This window comes from Lytechinus pictus, chromosome 2 (genome assembly GCF_037042905.1).
Source record: "Lytechinus pictus isolate F3 Inbred chromosome 2, Lp3.0, whole genome shotgun sequence".
NCBI lineage: Eukaryota > Metazoa > Echinodermata > Echinoidea > Temnopleuroida > Toxopneustidae > Lytechinus > Lytechinus pictus.
In genome coordinates, this window is record NC_087246.1 from 5,661,129 (window position 1) to 5,682,361 (window position 21,233).

The 21,233-nt window shown below is 36.3% G+C and overlaps 1 protein-coding gene across 1 annotated transcript; it reads right to left on the minus strand.

Moving 5' to 3' along the window:
* Nucleotides 1-12,853: 12,853 nt before the first annotated feature.
* Nucleotides 12,854-20,058, minus strand: LOC129253628 (uncharacterized). The gene is made up of 5 exons (XM_064095745.1): nucleotides 18,819-20,058; nucleotides 17,856-17,958; nucleotides 16,247-16,620; nucleotides 13,819-15,207; nucleotides 12,854-13,413 (listed from the first exon to the last, which is right to left on the minus strand). Exons 1-5 carry the CDS (start codon nucleotides 20,040-20,042, stop codon nucleotides 13,285-13,287), a joined length of 3,219 nt encoding a protein of 1,072 aa, XP_063951815.1. The 5' UTR covers nucleotides 20,043-20,058; the 3' UTR covers nucleotides 12,854-13,284.
* Between the last annotated feature and the right edge of the window lie 1,175 nt (nucleotides 20,059-21,233).

Here is a 21,233-nt window from a genome sequence, read left to right on the forward strand (position 1 = left end):
ACTCATTTGATTTTCCCTTTTTATCTGGGACGCACTGTAAATAATACATGCTAAAGGCAACGCAAAAAGAGGAGCAAAATCAAACTGACAACTCTGTTCAGTCCAACTGTATAATTTTCTTTCATCTATATTTTTGCTAATTTTACTTCTCTGTAAAATTATGAAATGATGTTATGGATACTAATCAAAATGGATTGGCTAACATTATATCACGTGACCAGTCACTTATTTTTGGTTCTGACTGGTACTAATGACTACGTTTATTGACCCGTTATGGTTTGGAGATGAGGATGGTTTATGACAAGGTTCCAACATCACTAAAATAAAACAAATAATACACATCTTTTATTCGTTATGCCAATAGGTCAATATGAAATTTCTTTAATCCATTCAGATTTTGAAGGACACATTTTCTATATTTATGATGATAAACTATTTCAATTTAAATACCTTGAAGGGTTGCTTGAAGAGTTATCGATGGTTCTTGGGTTTCATCTGACGGTTTGGGTAGCTTACATGTTACTCCATGATTGCTAGAAATGAACATGTTTCCATTACGTCCCCCGAATTGAATACCTTGATCAACATCAGTATTGACCCCGAGCCCATCATAGATTATGAGAGGTTCACTGGTAGTAGATACAATATCCAGCCGAATGGTCGATCCAGGTGGACCGCGAAAATACCAAAGACAGTCTTCACCAGCACTAATCGCATCGTTATCATCGATCTCTCTGAGACGGTTTTGTTCATCGGTAATTTCGGCATTGGGTTGATCCGAGTTCAGATGGATGACTTCCCCGCACGGAGTTGATTCTGCATTAGACACATTATAAATACGGTTACACTTCGTAATTCCGAAGGTTCGTAATTCCGAAGGTTCTTTATTCCGAAGGTTCGTAATTCCGAAATACGTAAATTGCCTATACCTCGATGTTCGTTAATCCGAAAACGTAAAAGGGTTCGTTAATCCGAACATTTGTCGCGTTATTCCGAAGGTTCGTTATTCCGAAGGTTCGATAATGCGAAAACGAAATAAGGTTCGATGTTCCGAAGGTTCGTTAATCCGAAAACGAAATAAGGTTCGTTGTTCCGAAGGTTCGTTAGTCCGAAAACGAAATAAGGTTCGTTAATCATTTCGTTTTCGGACTTACGAACCTTATTTCGTTTTCGGATTAACGAACCTTCGGAATTACGAACCTCACTTCTTTTTCGGACTAACGAACCTTCGGAATTACGAACCTCATTTCGTTTTCGGACTAACGAACCTTCGGAATTACGAACCTTCGGAAATACGAACCTTCGGAATAACGAACCTTCGGAATAACGAAGCTTCAGAATTACGAATGTATGCGATAAATACATTGATAGAAATGTCGGGCCTATTGACTGTGGCTGGGTAATACAGAGTTTTAACTACTTTATCTTTCGAACAATAGATACTTCTCTTTTTTATATTATACTTAATTGATATTTAATAATTCGTTATCCATTCTGCTCATATGATTATATGGTTAATATACGTTTCGTTTTGTCATATTTTTCAAGCATTTTTTGCTTAATGGCAATCCATCTTCTGCCACTAATTTTATGCTATATGCCTCTTTTAAATTATTCATTCATCTGGTCACTGTATGCTGATTTAAGGTATCAGAATATTGAATTAAACAGTTGAGCTACACATGTCAAAAAGTATGTATTGTTTCTCATGTTATTGGCAACCGTGTTATTCAAATTAATTACAAGTAAATTGGTTAAAATTGTTAAACAGGCAACAAGTGACACCCGACCCCAACTTTATTCGAATTTGTTTGCACCCAATTATTATTTATTCTCGTATTAACTATTGCAGCATTGTCTGGGGTCTATAGATCTAAACAAATAAAATAAAGACCGAATATAATGTTTAATAATGTCTTTATTCAAGTTCAATAAAGTGATACTGCAAACAAACAAAAAACGACATTAAAAGACGAGGTCAATCGTTTCATACCAAACGGATGGCAGATCAAAATACTTACATGGGATGTACAACAAAACAATTAGAAATTGTAATATCACTGAACAATTACCTAGTGTTATTTATAAATCATGCGGTTGACCGGTTTGATCTTCCCCAATTCCCCTAGGTATGCTAGGTATGAAGACCTGTACTGCACCCTGTATAATTCATTATGCTGAACTCAATTGAGATGGGGTAACTGGGTACCTTGCAGGATTTTCAATATCTGACTTGGTCCTTTCTTACAGTAGGTGTAATTTCTTCAATTTCAAAGAAATAATAGAATGTATCATTACGATGGCCTCCTGCCAGGCAACTGCTAAAAAAGGTGTTCAGAATTTAAATTACAAATCATAAAAAGAAATGAGATGCTATGAGCACGATTATTATTTCTCGTCATTTACTTGATTTTGCAAAGACTTTATGAAAACTCACCTATCTTAGGTAGTAGAATCAAAATGATAGACAAATAGAGCCAATCGCTTGGCATCAAAGTTGAAAAGTATCGCACCATTTTGGTGACGATATGCTGATGACTTCTGAATGGATAGAACTGCAGATCGAGTTTCTATGAACAATCTCTCCTCCAAAGAATGATTTTGTGTGCCAAGTCGTCTTGCTTATATTAAATCATTATTTGGCTGTGTATATGTGATCATGTTTAGCAAGTGAACATACTAAATACGATTGGTTGATAATAACTAACTAGGTAAAACAATCAGTCCAATCCAAAACGAAATCGATTTTACGTCGCTAAATTTGCATAATTTGCACTGTTATTAAGGGTGCGATGCATGAAATGGGTATGCCAACAACCACGGGTCTACCACATAAGTACGATTCCTAGTACGATTTAGTAATTAAAGGGGTACTCCGGGTTGAAAATAATCATATCTAAAAAAAATTCTCCAAAAAAAATGCTGAAAATGTCATTAAAATCTTATGATAACTAACAAAGTTATTGATTTCAAAGTTCAATAATATTTTGTGAAAACAGTTATATGCACCTTATCATGAAATTTAATTAGTTGGGCTGATGTCATATCCCCAACTTTCCCTTTTCTTATGAAATTACATGAAATCATAATTATTTCGTATTTTCATACACGTGTGTATGAAATGTCTCCTTTATAATGAAATAAGTTGCGGCATATAATGTCCAATGCATTGATCAGCTTTTACTCTCGGAGGAAAAAAAAATGAATAAACAATTTCATATCATAAAATACAAGATATTAAGTGGGGATATGGCATCATAAAGTTTCTCATTGAATATCCATGAAGACACTCATAGAACTGTTTCACCGAAATAATGCAAATCTTAAACCATATTTTTTTCAGCCTAGAGTACTCCTTTAATATGACTAATGTTTACATCACGCGGGCATACGGGTGTGAATGACCCAATGATAGGGGTGTCGGTGGAACAGGAGATATTGGTTTAAGCTGTAAACTAGCTTTATTAAACTTTTACTAAATGTTTTAGAGTCCGATTGTAATGAATAGTCGATGAAGCAAAATGTGCAGTCTGATGTGAACCTCGAGGACCGATATTGAATCCTGTCAAACAATGAATCCCAGTCTTGTATGCATCATAGTATTCAATGGTATGGTGTAAACCCGGGGTGTAAATCAAGAACTCTCTTCGGTGTTCCAAGAGGATCACATCATCAGGTGTTGATAATATACGACGGTGTTTGAACATAACACATAACAGTTTTGCAATCAGCTATGTGCGTTGACTGTAAGACATAGAAACTTGCTTGATCTTTCAGAGGTCTTTTAATCAACTTTCAAAGATCTCAGCGGTCTTTCTTTCTTCCTGATTTTTTCTATTAGTGATCTCCGTGGTCTCCATGATCTCTAAACCTTTTGAAACGGTTCAAAACAGTCTTTCAGCAGTCTATCAGGTAAATGGTCGTTTGGTCTTTCAGCAGCATTTCAGCGGTCTCTTGATGAACCTTTTAGGTTCTTGTTAGTCTTTCCATGATCTTTTCGCATACATTCGTAATTCCGAAGCTTCGTTATTCCAAAGGTTCGGATATTCCGAAGGTTCGTTATTCCGAAGGTTCGTAATTCCGAAGGTTCGTTAATCCGAAAACGAAATGAGATTCATAAGTCCGAAGGTTCGTTAGTCCGAAAACGAAATGAGGTTCGTAATTCCGAAGGTTCGCTAATCCGAAAACAAAATGAGGTTCGTAATTCCGAAGGTTCGTTAGTCCGAAAACGAAATGAGGTTCGTAATTCCGAAGGTTCGTTAGTCCGAAAACGAAATAAGGTTCGTTAATCCGAAGGTTCGTTAGTCCTAAAACGAAATGAGGTTCGTATTTCCGAAAATGAAATTAATTCATTTTGGTAACAAGAACGGTATTGTCCTTACAAGATAACATGATATTATGCAATAATAAAATAACGAACGATGATACATTTGTGTGTTGTGGCCAAAGCATGTATTGCATTAAGAATAGGCGGCCGGATCAAGCTAACGCTTAATTTCGATTTTATATGAGCAATTGCTGCCCAAGCAAATGGTTTAAAGATGCAGGGGATTAAGTATTGGAGGGGATGTCATTTTTAATAAGAGATTCTGCTGGTAATAAAAATAATACTAATGATGATCATGATAATCCCAAACGATGATCATAATAAAAATGGTGATAAAGAATGTTAATAAAATTTTATTGATCGTTTCGCCTAGTGTTAACAATGTTAATCCTTTTTTCATGATTACAAAAAATGCTCGGAATGTTTATTTTTTATGTGGGGCGTTGTAGACCAGTGGATTTGTCTTCTGAATATGAAACAGAGGGTCGTAGGTTTGAATCCCAGCCATGGTGTAATTTCCTTCAAAAAGAAATTTATCCACACTGTGCTGCACTCAACCCTGGTGAGGTGAATGGGTACCCGGTAGGAAGAAATTAATTAAATACCTTCCTTTTGGCGCCTAGGCAGCCCAGCTAAAGACGGGGTAATAATAATAGCAGGGTTAGCTGGGAGAACAGTTTTCAGAACTGAAGTGGCTTCCCTTGGTGGATAATACCAATATTATTATTATTATTATTATTATTATATCTTATTAGGCCTACATGAAATTTCCAAAGTTTGAGCTCGTGATTCGCTCGCAATATCTCACAAGGATGCCCTTTTAACAGTAATTAGGTCCATAATTGACCAAAAGCGAGTTTTTCAACTTCAGATTTGATTTTTTTTTCCAAACCGCTTTCTCGCTACGCTTGCTCGCGAAAATAAAACCTAAATATATATCTTATCAATCAAAAATCAATTTAAAAAACTTTGCTCAACTTAATTACGACAAAACACACAACTTTACACAGATGATATTCTCATGGTGAAAATATCCGTTTGCACCAAAATACCCGTTTTGGCATATAAGCACCTTTTTTGGCTTTGCCTCCCCCCCCCCCCCCCCAAGGAAAATACGTTCCGCCGCCCCTGGTTGAAACATGTATCGTCTTCATGGCTTACTGCAAAAATTCATAAACATGTCCCTTTAGATCAGGTCAGAGCTTATATTTAAAAATTCTGCTCGCAGTTATCTAGTTACATAGGCATCTTGTTTTGAAGATCACAAACATTATTGCCCATCATATTTTCAACAAAAAATAAAGCTCGCGCTTCGCGCTCGCATTATTAAAAAAGGGCTTATAATATCATTACATATTTACTTCATTTTATAAGAATAAAGCTAATTATTGGCTGTTAGGACTACCCTTTCAAAGAAACAAACAAACAAAAATCAACTTTGAGCTGCCGATCGGGAAATTATGGGTGAAAAAAATCACCCCCCCCCCCCTATTGGCGAAAGTTGGATCCACCGGGGGGCAGGGGGCACTTGCAGCCCCACAATAAATAACACGGAAATGCTATTTTTTCAAAATGGGAAATTTTCTTTTTTTCAAAATAAATTCTCTTTTTAAAGTATATATTTTAGAGTAATTTTCAGGCTGGAATATTACAATTTTTTAGCTCGCGCTTCGCAAATTGGTAAAATAATTATGTATCCTAAAGAGGTCACTAAATGCAGTCCTTAACAAGTTCCTTTTCTGGTCAGTATATTTAAGCTCGCGCTTTGCGCTCGTTGCGTGTTAACTCTTTAGTTAGATCATGGACCCTAGGGTCCAAGGTTTAATGATAGCAGAAACCTGCTCGGAATTTTTTCATTTTCATTTCATAAATTTGAGCTTGTGATTCACGCTCGCAACATCTCGCAATAATGACATTTTAACAGTAATTGACCCCAAAAACGAGTTTTACAACTTGCAGCTTTGATTTTTTTCCAAACCGCTCGCTCAATATACTCTCTCGCGAAAAATAAAGCCTAAATATACATCTCTCATAATCAGAAGTCACTATAAAAAGGCCTTTCTTTACTTAATTATTATAAAACACACAATGACTTCATTGTGAAAATATCACCAAAGTCCCCATTTTGACGTACGAGTGTCATTTTTGGCTTTGCTCCCCAAACGAAAATTCATTCGGCCGCCCTTGCCTACCCATCCTCATAACAATTGAACAGCAACGGTGTCCCCCCCCCCCCCCCCCCCACCACCACATTTGCCCTTCCTCTGCTTTCCCGGTTTTCATTTTTCGGATTAACGAACCTTCGGAACAACGAACCTTATTTCGTTTTTGGAATAACGCCACAAATGTTCGGATTAACGAACCCTTTTTCGTTTTCGGATTAAAGAACATCGAGGTATAGGCAATTTACGTGTTTCGGAATTACGAACCTTCGGAATTACGAAGTGTAACCGATCTTTTGACAGTCTCTCAAGATTTTTTCGGGAGATAATTGAAAGACTCGTGAGAGAGCATTAAAAGATCATTGAAAGATCATTGGAAGACCAGGAAAAGTCATTGGAAAGAGTTCTGAAACTGAAGATCGCGTGTAGCATATCTGAAAGACAATTGAAAGATCTCTATATAAAAAGTATAAACCCAGTAAGACAGTAAGTATCAATAACTTTTTCGAAGTTCTTTGAGGGGTCTTTCTGAGCCATTCCACATAGATCCGGGACATAGATGACAAATTTCAGTGATCTTGGAGACTGCTGTTAAGACCTTCATGACCTTGCTAATTCGTGGTCTTTCAAAGGTCCTTCAGAAGTCTCCCTTCTGTGGAATGGGGGCCTAACATGATATAGTGATATTTGTTATACCGTGGTTTTTCGTTGCTTGTTATAAGCCATTTCACGGTTACCTCATGATCAACTTTTCACAAATGACCTTTGTGATTTTTCATTAGGATAAGCACTATCATTTTCAAATGTAGATGTTGCGTAAACTTTACCGGTAGGGTATTCAAATTCTAAGAACAAAAGGCATTGTATAGTACATCAGGGATTCAGTTTGGAAATCTATTTTATTGTCTGCCTTTGGCACATTTGACTATTGTTTAGGCTACTGTCAAATACCAGTGATTATGAAGGCTCTATTTATTACTCTTCAGCTTGGATGTGATAAAATGAATATTTTGAAAGGAATACATGAATAATCATGAAATCACAAATGCCTATGTCAGTGAATTTGAAAGCCACCTTCATGGTTTATCTCAAATGACCTTTTCCTGCTCGTGCGCAGTTTACAACCGTGAACAGGCTTATTGTACATATTCGTGACCGACCACCTCAAACCTACATACATCATAATATGACGTAGTAGTAAATACTAAAACTATTCCTATACTACTACTACTACTGCTGCCGCTGCTGCTGCTGCTACTACTACTACAGCTACTTCTACTACAGTGTTAATATTATAACTATTTATACTGCAGTAATAATACTATTACTACTTCTTTACTACTGCTACTAGTAATAGTAGTTGTATGGCTACTAGTACTACCACCTCCACTGCTATTACTGCTACTATCACTACTACTAGTAGAAGCAGTAGTAGTATAAAGACAATAAGATTAGACATTTTCGAAGCGATATTGATAATGCATGAGCTTTACAAAATTGCAATAATCACATTGAACAATTTGCCTATTCCATTTGCAGCTGAAGAGAACCAACTTGTATTTTGACATATGTTTTAGGATGGTGTTGGGACTTATGACATAAAGTAGTTTTAGAATGATTACCAGATTTACTTGAAGTTTAAGTTTCGTAATCATTTATTTGCTATGCATCATTCAAGAAAATATTAGGGAAGTTTCGTTTCTTTTTAGTGTGACGAGAGCAATGAACAAAATAGGCATGTGAAAAAAGCATATGACAGTTTCAACAATGTTTGTTTATAAAGTTAACAATCATTACTATATGTTTACTGTAAGCCGACTTCCAGGCAACAGACCTAAGGTGTTTCAACAATAAAGGAATTGAAATAAATTATTTCAAGCTATTGCAAACAGCTGCTCATGTTTTCGTGTGGCCCAACATCTACACGGTTTTTCCTACACTTTCTTCCCAGTGCGAGAATATGGTCTATTCCGTAAGAATACGGATTAATTAATTGACATTCATTGTTTTGGGCACGAACTGCAAAGCTTTTACTTAATTAAATGACAATACCAAATCAAAGACTTGTAGCCTAATTCAAAGACTCCAAAGGGATCATCTTGGGGATGGAAAAATAAAAAGGCCGAAAAAACACAGGAAAAGTAAAATACGCGAGCGGAGGGGAGGGGTCAATACACCTCATATTGCTTAATTTAAGCCTCCCCCTTCCTCCTTTTTGCATTGTTCTGTGTGTGTTTTTTTCTGTTCAATAATGACGGAATATAATTGTCTTTCTACCGACTTTTATCTATCATGTTTTGGCTTTGTGGAGTGTTTTTTTTTTTGGGGGGGGGGGTTAAAACGCTTTATTCAAGCTTTCTGCCGAATTACTGATATCATATGGTATCCGTTGCCATGAAAGTTTAATTTCTGTCAAAATTATGTATATCCGCAAAACGTAATTAGTAATATCATGAATAAACATGGTTGTACGTGCTCATTTTAGTTAATAGTTTGGTGTAGTGGGGCAGCCCACTAAATTCTCACGACTCTCAATAGAAATTGCATTGTATGTAAAATGCCACAATGATTAATAATATATTTTCTGATAACGGTATGAACATGGACACTGGCGTAAATCCCGGGGGGATGGGGGGATATATCCCCCCCACTTTTCGAGGAGGGGGGGATGGCCTGTACAAACATCCCCCCCCCCACTTTTTACGAAAGAAATGAAAAAAAATCACAAGAGATAATTGTTTTATTGGTGAAAATTCTTCCTAAAATACCGCTTAACAAATAAAACAATATTATTGAATCATAAAATGCAAATAAAGAGCCATTTCACCATTTCCAAAACGAAATACTTATGTCCTTATTATAACATTGAAGAGAAATCCCTGTTTCTTCCAATTCATCAATGTGGGGGTCTTTGGGAAGGGATTAAGATGGAATGTCAAAAAATTTTGAATGTAATCTCTAATAAAACCATTAAACCATCATGGGGTAAAAAAAGATAATAATATTGGAGGGGTATTTGCCATATGGACATACAGTGGCGTAACTACGGGGGGCATGGGGGGCACATCCCCCCCATCGGCTGACAAAAAACGGGGAAAGGGGGAAAAGGAGAAAAAAGGGAGAAAGGAAGAGAAACGTAGTGGGAAAGAAGAAAATATTATTCATTATAATGTTATATTATATTATAATTATGTAATGTTACATTACAACTTTATGAAACATAATTTGCCCAGGGCCTGCGTCTTTTTTTATTGTTCCTGGTGCTCGCATAGTCTGTTTAACGAGATATATAATCCTGTTGTACTAAAACATCCCGTTTTCAAGTCAATATAAACCAAATATATTTCCTAGCACTTGAGTTATCATTGTTTTATGTAGTGACATATGCTTCTTTTTCATGACTCAAAAGTGATTGCCCCATGTTAAGGTCTTCGTATATATGAAACATATCCTATCCGTGATTACGTTCGCATTAGTGGATTGGTGAGATATGTCTGCTCTTCATGAATTCCTAAAATCAGTCCTTAATATGTCCCTTCTTCTGATCTGAATATCAAAAATTTTCAGCTCGCGCTTCGCGCTCGCATCATTTGGTTAATGAAATACGTATGGTCCTAGTTAATTCCTACAAAGAAACCTTAGAATACCCCACTTCAGGTCTGAATTATCTAAGTTTTCAGCTCGCGCTCACATTGTTTAGCGAGACAGGTACCTATCATGATTACACAAATTTGATTTTATTGTCCTTTTTTAGGTGTGAATATAAAAAATTTCAGCTCGCGCTTCGCGCTCGCATTATTTGATCAGTGAGATACATATCCGTTTAATGACATTGTCCTTAAAATGTCTCTATTAGGTCAGTATAACTGGCAACTTAGTGCGCTTCGCGCGCTCACTAGCGCACTCACTTAGTGATTCAAAAAAATTGCTGGTGCCCCCCTCCCCAATGCCGTGACCCACGGTACGCCACTGTGGACATATCAATGACAATTCCTTGCATATCTAAAAACATGATTGCAAAAAAATGCCAAAATATTTCAGTCATCCCCCCACCCATCAACACGGATTTACGCCAGTGAACATGGATAATGCATATGGGGGGGGGGGGGGCTTGAGGTTACTCATTGCAGACTGAATGTTCCGTTTATAATAACTTGCTTTTAAAGGGTTTGCGTGTGATATAATTATTACTTGTATTCGTTCAATACAACAATATACATCTACAATATCATTTTTTTGTAACTTTAAAAAGTACACAAATAAGATGGACATAACATAATTCAACAATCCCCTTTCCATTTTAACAAGTTATTCTACTATACATGTATACACATGAGACAATTAACATTGGAAATATTCGAAAATCAAAAGACTTGATAAGAATACGGCTTCTAACATAGGCCTATAGTATTCTACAATGTGTTTCGAATTAAATTATACTAAAACAGAAGGCTTGATAAAAAAACGGCTTCTATTATAGTATTCTGCATTGTGTTTTGAATTGAATTATAGTACTTAAAGGATACAGGATCAAGTAATTTAGTACACGTAATTTCACTGAAAACTATTTTTCTGGCAAAATAAACATTTGAAATACATACATAAATGAAATAAAAATGCGTGAGTGTAAACAAAAATATAAATGGCACCTGTTTAGCAAGTGTTTAACAGCTTTAGCTATAAGCTTAGGGCATAACTAGAAATCAAGAAGGGTACAGAAATCATTTTTAGTGAAGCATAACAAAGTGGTTATCAAAATTTGTAACTTTTTCGAAACCCAAACAAAATTGACGAGCAAAAAGTCGATTACTCTTATAAATATAATATGTCCAAGTTTATTGAACTTGATCCATACTTTAAAAGTTATGACATTTCCAAAATTTAACATTGGTTAAGATTTCAATGTTGATAAACAAAACATGGTAAGCTCACTGACCATAAATGACCTTTGACCTTGTCATGTGACCTGAAACTTACGCAAGATGATCAGTGAAACCTCATTTACCCTCAATGTTAATTTTCATGTACTAGATCGATATACTTTTAACCTGGGTTAAGATTTCAATGTTGACGACGCTGCCGCCGTCGGAAAAGCGGCGCCTGTAGGCTCGCTGCGCTGTGCAGGCGAGACATACAACGCTTCAGTCACGCATATTCTCGAATGACCGAGCGACCGTTGACATGTACAGATTGCCGTAGAAGTTAACTATCAGTCGAAGTTAGCTTCTTATCAGTGTAAACCAATACCCGCAAAATGTAATGAACGATAAAATAAATTGATATGAAAGTACGTGTTCAAATACTAATCAGCTAGTATATGGTGGTTGGGTGAAGTGGGACAGCCCGCTAAATTCTCACGGCTCTCAATAGCATTGCAATTAAATAGCCAAAGAAAAATGTCACAATGATAATGAGAAATTTTCTGATAACGACATGCACATTGATATTGGCAACACGAGGAATTACTCATTGTAGACTCAAATACCTGTTCATAATTACCAGTATTCTTAACTCGGACTTAATTGAAACTCTGGTCTAAGGTTACGGTTTAACAATGGATTGTCAATTGTGACACAAATGTTTAACTGTACCAGGTTGTACAGGTTTGGTTTACCAGTTTATCTGTTACATGGATCATTGATAATTGTCATTCATTGCATTCATTTTCTTCGCCATTGTAGCCTGTTGATCACAATACAGTGAATAAACATACAATGTTAACAAGCTTCCCATAATTTTATTACAGAATTCGGCAATGGCCTGAGTTAAACCGGACTTTAGATTACGAGCCAATATATTCAAATTATAATTTCGGTTGCTTTATTTGCTAGTTGCTTAGTATTTTCATTCAGGCTTATTGTATTCGTTAAATAAAACAAAATACATAGTATAATATATATATATATATATTTATATATATATAATAACCAAAATGAAGATCGACATAACACAATTCTCCAATAATCCCTTTTCGTTTAAACAAGGCAATCTCCTTTACGTGTTTGCCTAACTAAATTCAGAACAAGTTCTGTAGGGAGAGCTCATTTTGTTATGCTGCCCCTAAACTTTGGAATTACGCGGTTTTATGATTGAGACGGTCTACATAATATCTTTAATCCTCCATTTTTTATATTTTCCTATTAAGCGCATAGAGACGCCCAAGGGCAGTGATATGCGCTATACAAGCAGCGTCGTATTATTATCATTTCAAACCCATAAGGAATAATAAAGAAAACACCCCCTAAAATACGTAATGTTCATTGATTATCAAAATGAATAATATTGACAGAACACTCTCGGACAGAACCAGGAAACAAAAAAATCACAAGCCCCCCCCCCCCCCAAAAAAAAATGGAGTCTTCCATGTTTTTTCATCACTTCATCTTCATCCTCAATTCACAAGAAGGGACACAAGAGCACAATAGTACTATTTGTGTATCAGAAATGAACTATATCTCAATAAATAACAAATATTATTATTGGGAGTCGTTTTTTTCATGAAGTATCTACCTACATGTACTTCGATGATTGATTGGTCGACGGGAGAATCTTACCGGTGCATGGCCATATGACGTGCTGCTTGTACATTAAACATGCCCATTTTCGTATCTGATTTAGTTACGGTAGCTTTAAAAGTGCAGTTGTAAATCATGACTTAAGAAATGCGTGAAAAAGATATCTAGATTGATGAAAACGCTTGCAATTTGTGTATTCCTATGGTACTAATACTTCTGACTCCACTCAATAAATTTGAGTATCTAAAATACCATTTAAACATCTATTTATCCGTGACTTTTACCACAAGTCTATTTCATCGATGAATTCTTGAGGCACTCTCACCAGACCGATGTCGTCCGTCGTCCATATCTCTTTCGGAAGGATCTCTGTATATGGTACGAGCTCATTCTCTTCTATTAGATGAACCTTGAGACAAAAAGTAACAGTGACAATTGGATCTTTAAGAACTAAAACGTTTAAAGAGTCACAAAACTGCATAGGTAGGAAGGTGAAACTATTGACTGCAGGCATGGCAGGGGAAATGCACTTTTAATAGCCATAAATCATACATGTATAGTTTTTATACTGTATACCGTAAAGCTTGCTCTGTGATTCGGGGACTAACTGCTTTGTAAGGAAGGGGGTTGTGCTTTTGAAAGTCAATAAAAAGGACATACAATGCCAGCGGGTGCAAAAATATACCTTATCATTCCTTACAATATATGTCCATACACCCGGGCCTTACACATTAAGCAAATGAATCTAAATCAAGTTTTAACGAATTTAATATAACTTGAAATGGACAAAACACTATTTGATCTCAATACATACCTTGTGGTATAACTTCATATCTGGAATACACCTTTTCTGATAAGCCGACTGTGTAGTAACATCTTCTTTTGTACAAGACCCACTGAGAACAGACCTCCTTCTCTTGTCTGCATTCAATCCTATTGGTTCATCTTTCCTATCACAACATACCGGCGTTTCCTTGGAGATATCATGTGGTTTATGCTGAGTTGGAGTTGGAGTTGGTCCTTGGACCACAGCTTTTCCTTTGAAATGTGACCAATTAGCTGCATCCATGATGATACTGTCAATATGACTTAGCTGCTTGTTATGCGAATACTCAAAATCAAACGTATTCTCAGGTAAGGTGGATGAAACTGTCCGTGCTTTCTGTAAGGGAGCACCCACATGGCCAGACAGTCTCTGTCGAGTATTAGGTACATCCTTCCCTTCTTGCTGGAAAGTAAGTAAATATTTGGTGTTTTCCGACAGTGAGGCATTGTGTATTGATCCCAATCCGAACTGCAATTTTCCAGTAGGCTTATATCCCCCTGAAGGATCTTTGTTGAATTGAACCCCCGAGCTGGATCGCTGGGCACTGCTGTCAAGATTTTTCCAAAGAGGACGAAAATGTGCATTTGTTTGTTTTGAAGAAAGAACGTTGCTTATTTGTTCCGGTGAAGACTGAACATTCTTCTGATCGGCTATTACGCTACCGAACTGATCATCACTTGATACGGGACAGCCATAGCTAGATCCCAAACATTCCAAAGACTTGGAATTCGGAAAGGTATTCATAATATTTTCATTGGCTTTAACCATTTCAGGAGCAACCTTTCCAATTGACGTAACTTGCTTTATTTTGTTTAAAGAGCAGTTTGACTTTGATACTATTGTGTCTGCGGCATCATGGACATCACCAACAGCCCCGGGTTCTACTGACACCTCATCCATGTCATCATCGCTGCTTGACATCAATTCAGCGCCGCAATCTCCTGAAGAGGAATGTTCAATTTCATCAGGTGTGTTATCCATATCAGAGTCTATAGTCACTCCTCTGGATGATAATGTTCTATCCTTTTGAGAAGATTCAACCAAGAATTTGTGTCGATCTTCAAAGATCTCCGCCTGTGCAGGTTTTAACAGATTTGCTGAGATGCCTTTTTCACCTAGTGAACTGTCCGTGTTTATGTTCTTCATTGCAGCTGATTTTCTTTCTTCGGTGTCTCCTGCACATGATGAAGGTAGTGTTTTCTTTGCATCTGATGATTGAAGTTCCACATTCCCTTTGTTTTGCAACATTGACATAAATTTGACGAGTAGATTGCCTTCAGAGTCGTCAAGAGATTCCACAAGTTGTTGAAGAAGGGTATTTTGCTTCTCCTCAGTGATAGTCTCTGTTTCAGTGCATGTTGCCGCTTTTTCGGTAGCCTACATGAATAAGATATCAACGGAAAAGTAAATAAAGTTAACACAAGCAAATACTGGCTCTATTAATAGCGGGTCTTTTGAAGGGCAAAAAAAATCCCCCCCCCCCTTTCACATTTCAGATGCCAAGTTTGCAGACATGAAGAACACTTTTAAAGTGTGTCGCTATGTAAAGTTTTTCGCCGTTTTTTTTTAAAGATTTATAACAGAATCGAGAAAACTCTGTATTCAATAAAATCGCAATGCTAAATAGAACTGTATTCCATGCAGGGGAAGGGGTGGTCAAAAATCTAAAGATTTTACTGAAACTGTCAATGGATAACAACCTGTACGTAATAAAACCTTCAAGAAATCGTGCCTTCTATTCCGTTCATAGACATTCCTCATTACATTTATTTTCTAATGATTACAAACGATTTTTTTGTGTTAGAAGTAAACAGTTTACGGTTTCAAAGTATAGTGATTTTAATGTAAAATAGACCTTAATCCAACGTTTTATGTACAGTGTACAGTGAGCAACATAATCAGTCATACCTCTTAGAAAATTGCTGTTTTATATTTATCTGCAGAATGAAAGGTGGGCTAAGAATGAATGTATTTAGTAATAATGTAAGAAAAATCCAGTTTCTGGTTACACTTCATTTGTATAAAAATATGTAAGAAGTCTTGTCTAAATCTGGCAATGTTCAAAATTTTTCGAACTCATGTGAATTCTTGATCGGTATAAGTTGGGTCTTGGGATATATACTCTTGATACATTACCGGTAATTGTGTGTCCGAGGCTTTTCGAGGTCTGTAAAGTTTTGACTTTAGGAGATGATATTTGCAATTAGCTAATGTAAGTTTTGCTTTATTTTTGCAGAAAAAATGTTTTCAACCAAAAATCTAAGGAGTGTGAATGATTCTGTTCCTAATTGTACATACATGTACTTTAGCTGATCTTCAGTAGATGTAGACATGTTGAATCAAATAAACTATAGATTGAATAGTTCCGTCACCCGTAGAATAATAATAAAGATTTGAAAAGATAAACGGAACTCACATTTTCAGAAGAAGCCCCACTTCCATCGCCAGACGTCATTCCAAGCGTTTCCTCGTTATCCCTCTTTAGTGCCAGTGTTTGCTTTGCCCGCTTTTTTCTGGTGCCCTTTAGTTCCTCAGAGTGTTTTCGGATGATATCTTGCAACCTGGAAGCGATTTGCCGGTGAACCTTTAGTCGTGTCAGTAAAGTCTGCTGGATATCTGTTACACTTTTAAGCTCCTGTTCGATGTAGATCTTGCGCTTTTTCTGACTGTAAACGAACCGCAGGTCAAAGAGGGATCGTTCAAGATCATTCTTTGTTTTTTTCAAGTCATCAGCGATCCGCCGTAGTTTGCTTTGGAGTGTATCTAGTTGCTGACCCACCACACCTGCATCTGTAATCGAAATGACGAAATAACGAAGTTGATGAATTTTAAGGTTTAGCAATATTTTGTGAAAACATTTATATGCACGTCGTCATGAATATCCATTAGGTGGGCTGATGATGTCACATCCCCTTATTCTTTTTTCTTATGTTATTATATGAAATCATAATTGTTTCATTTTTGTCATACATGAGTAAAGATGTGCCTCCATTAGGATGAAATAGGTTGGAGCAATAAATAATTAATGCACCTGATCACTTGTCAATCCAATTGTTTTAGTTGGTAGAATTTTTTTTAATAAACATATCATATAATAAAATACAAAAGAAGTGGGGACATGACATCACCAGTCCACCTAATGAATATTCATGAAGACATACCGAGAATTGTTTCACCGGAATAGTGCAAATCTTTAAAATTCAATAACTTTTTATATTTTTTTATTCGATTTTGATCAATTTTCAGCATTTTCCTTTGTGAATTTTACTCTATTTATCGAAATATGAATATTTTCAGCCTGGAGCATTCCATTGATTATGGGTAATTGACTTTAGAGGTACACTGTAAAAAACGAAGTGCTAATTTAGCACTTAAAGTGCTTGTATAGTGACTGCACTACGAGTGCTGATTTTCTAGTTTAAATTTGAACTAAAAAATCAGCACTCGTAGTGCATCACTATACAAGCACTGTAAGTGCTAAATTAGCACTTCATTTTTTACAGTGTAAGATCGTGGTTTTTTTTTCATCATTACTTTATTCAAATTCAAAGCAAACTATTATATATGGAACAAAACCTGGTTCATTGTCACATTCGCGTCAATAAAAATCATTGAAAAAATAAAATGCATGTATTTTCTTCGGTGATTATTATTTCCGATTGCACTGACGTGCCTGAAAATTAATTTGAAAACTGAAAGGAATTTTATATACATGAATGGTATTTATTACCCGGTGTGCTTAATTTGTATTTCAAAAGGTTTTTCCAATCTAATGCCATGATGCACTGTGTCAACACAATTGAAAAATTTGCCTTGCAGTGTTGCATATCTTCAAGCCAAGACTAATCTGTATACCAAAGCTCCCAGTGAATCAATGGAAACTTGAAATAGTTCGATCCGAAAGATTCGCAACGGACCAACCCACCCCCAAAATTGAAGTTACAATGATTCTATTGAATCCGCATAACAAGTTTTCTAGTTGGGAGGGGGGAGGTACTGGTGAAAAAAAAAAAAATATATCTAACCTTTTATAACTTTTTCAGGCTTTGTTAGCGATTTATTAAGTTTGTCTTGGCTCCATTTTATTTCAGTCATTTTCCCTCGCAATTCAAGAACACGTCCGTGAATCTGCGATGAAAAAAGAGACATAACCAAATAGTTAAACAATGAAAATAAAGCACATACTATATAGAAAAAGAAAAATATGCCGGCCTAGGGTCCAATTATTGAAGGTGTTTACACTAGCCATGTATACTGACAATCAGCAGTTTTCCTGTAAAAAAAAAAATCATGTATAAAATATGTGGAGTTTATTACTAGCAAAGAATGAAAAGTGCCAAACTTCATAACCTGATTGAGTTTTGCTTGATTCATGGGGGTAAATGTTTACTTCAATATAATTCCCCCTTTAATGTTTCTTCACACAAAACAGGATATTTTCATTCGGTCATGTTGGATCCAGGGGGGCACAGGGGGCACATGCCCCCCCCCCTTTGAGAAGCAAAATTAAAAATTTGTAATCTAAAAATGCCATGAAAACATAAGTGTGCCCCCTCTTTTGAACTTGAAGACCTTTTTTTTTTTTGCTTGTCGAAATTTTTCGGGTACGAAATACTCATAATTTATGGTTGAAAACCTCTTTTTTTTTGGGGGGGGGTGCTTGTCAAATATTTTCGGGAACGAAATATCCTCCGAAAAATTTGTCCCCCCCCCCCTTTTGGAAAATCCTGGATCCCGCTCCTGTGTTGCGCTACCACTATTTGTTACAATGAAAACAAGCAAAAATATACCATTTAATTATGATTTTTTTTTTTAGCTCCCAACCATTCTGCAGCGACTGAAAAAACAAAATCTGGAAGGGTTATTACTGCCGCCTGTATTTTGACTAGAGAAGTCCGGAAGTGTAATATTCATGATTAAAATCGACCAATAGGTTATTATAAAAATAGCAAATATAGCATAATAAGAATTTTTTTAATTGGACTTACTATTGTGTCGCTACGATGAATTCCAGCATTCATTCGCTGACTCCTTTTCGTAACCTCATTAAAATCATCAAGACTTGGAGCGTTCTCCGAAACTCTTCCTTTCTGGTTGATGGTTTTGGATGATCTCTTTCCGTCCTTCCCTCTCTTGCCACCTCTTCTCACTCTCAGCATGACTTCAGAATCTGAACTCCTTCCATTTGGAAAAAGGGCATCGGCAGTCCCTTCACTGTGTTTATCTTCCAAACATTTTTGAATAGCTTGAGCTTCACCAGTCTCCACTGCATAAACCGTAGAAAACTTTTCCAGAGAAGAGTTTGGTACAGTCGCATCTTCCTTCCTCATATTTCCAACTTTATTACACTTGAAGTCGTCTTTGTGAATAGGGTGATCACTACTTCTAGTGCTGCTTTTTGTAGGCGTGGATATGTGGGCAACAGAACCTGACTCTAGCTGTACCTGACTAGAAAATTGAGCCAAAGAGATGTTTCCGCTTTGGCTTTCATTAAAAGATATACTAGTATCGTAAGACTCACAGGTTTCCTGGTGAATGCCTGTTTTGAATTTACACTCGACGGTTTGCTGATCTTCACTCCTGTCAATATCACTCCCAATAGGACAAGGGAACGGGAAATGAGCCAGCGGGGATTTCACTGGGCTTGAGTCTGAAAACATACAAGCACTTCCATCAACCTGGGTAACCTCTTCACTGGAATCATACGAATGGACTTGTTCTGATTTTCCTACGGGCTTTCTCATTTTTTCGGGGCGTTCCAAATTACCCTGAAATTTTGTAAGGTCTGATACACTAGAGGATGTGTGATACGAACCTCCAGCACATAGGAAGGTGGTTTCACAGCCAGTAAAGGAAGGGTGTACTGGGATATCATCCATGATTGCTATTCCACCTCCAGGATTCCTTTCTGAATATGATTCGCTCATCGGTCTGTGTATGTCATGTAAGTTTTTTCCGATACCTTCAATGGACGGCGAGGCATGTGAATCACAACGGAGGACATTCAGATTTTGAGTAGCGAGATGAACTCGGAAATCTTGCGGAAAATTCGGAATGGTCGACAACGGGTCTTCATCTTCGACCTTGTCTTCTCTACCATTTGTTTGATATATTAGTACTTTGTCTGATCCTGGAGAACCAACACACTTGACCAGACTTTCAGTTCGGGAGTCATCTGTCAGTGCTTGGACACTGGTGTGTTTGTGCCCCATCTCATTAAAAATGAGCCCTTTTAACCTGTTGAAGATAAAGGTACTTATCGTCACCTCAGGTTGTACCATTACAATTCTTGATCATACAATTTCGACAAGTAGTGTTATAGACAATAGACAAAATAACAAATGAAATAATATAATAAAAAGCTATTATAAGCTAGAAAACACAATAAAGCAAGATTCGAAGTATTGTTACAGCTCATACGATTGTACTGGACATTTATCGTTTAAACTATCTTGATCTTAAATTGAAAGAAGCTGTTGATCGATATCACTTCCACGGTATAATACCGTGTGAGTAAAAAAAATAAATAGAAAAAAAAAATTGACACCTCACGAATCCCAATTTTAAGAAAAAATGTGTCATAAAATGCATAATCATTATATATGACTGAAAAGAGTATCTTCTCTCAAATAATTTGATACCATATTTGCGTGTTATTTGTTAATGCTTGGCTGATCAGGAGGAATTCTTTGAAGTGATGTAAATTTTTATTTGCGCCAAAGTAAGGCATGACTGAATGAATGAATTCAGTTGGCAATGGTGTCATAATCCCATACGAGTTGCATTAAAATCCATTACATAACACTTATTCAGCAATCTACATTATAATTGTTCAATAAACACTTTTAGTGTTTTCATTGAAAAAGGATTTGAAAATACGTTTATTGACTCATGTACGATTATGAATTCATTGGCATCTGGTGTTAATCTATTGCATTCATGCCTTACTTTGGCGCAAATCTAAATCTATATCACTGCAAAGAATACCTCCTGATCATCCAAGCATTAACACATACCCCGTAAATATGGTATCAAATTATTTGGGAGAAGATATTATTTCCAGTCATATATGACACGTTTGTGACATACTTAATCTTAAATTAGGGATTTGTGAGGTGTCAATTTTTTTTTGTACTCACACGGTATATATATATTTTTTACCAATCATTCGGTTTTGATTAGAAACATTTTCTACATAATCAAAATGCATTGGTAATTAACTGCGAAAAATAGGCGACTGGAAAATAAAGGGCATAAGATATGATGTAGCATCGTATTTGAGCAGGAAGCGCTTCGTAAAACGGTGAAAAAAGGTATATATAAAAACACACAAGAACAAATTTGCAATTCAGAAAACAAAAGAAAATAGAATCACTTGGTTTTACGTGGAAACGCATATCCAC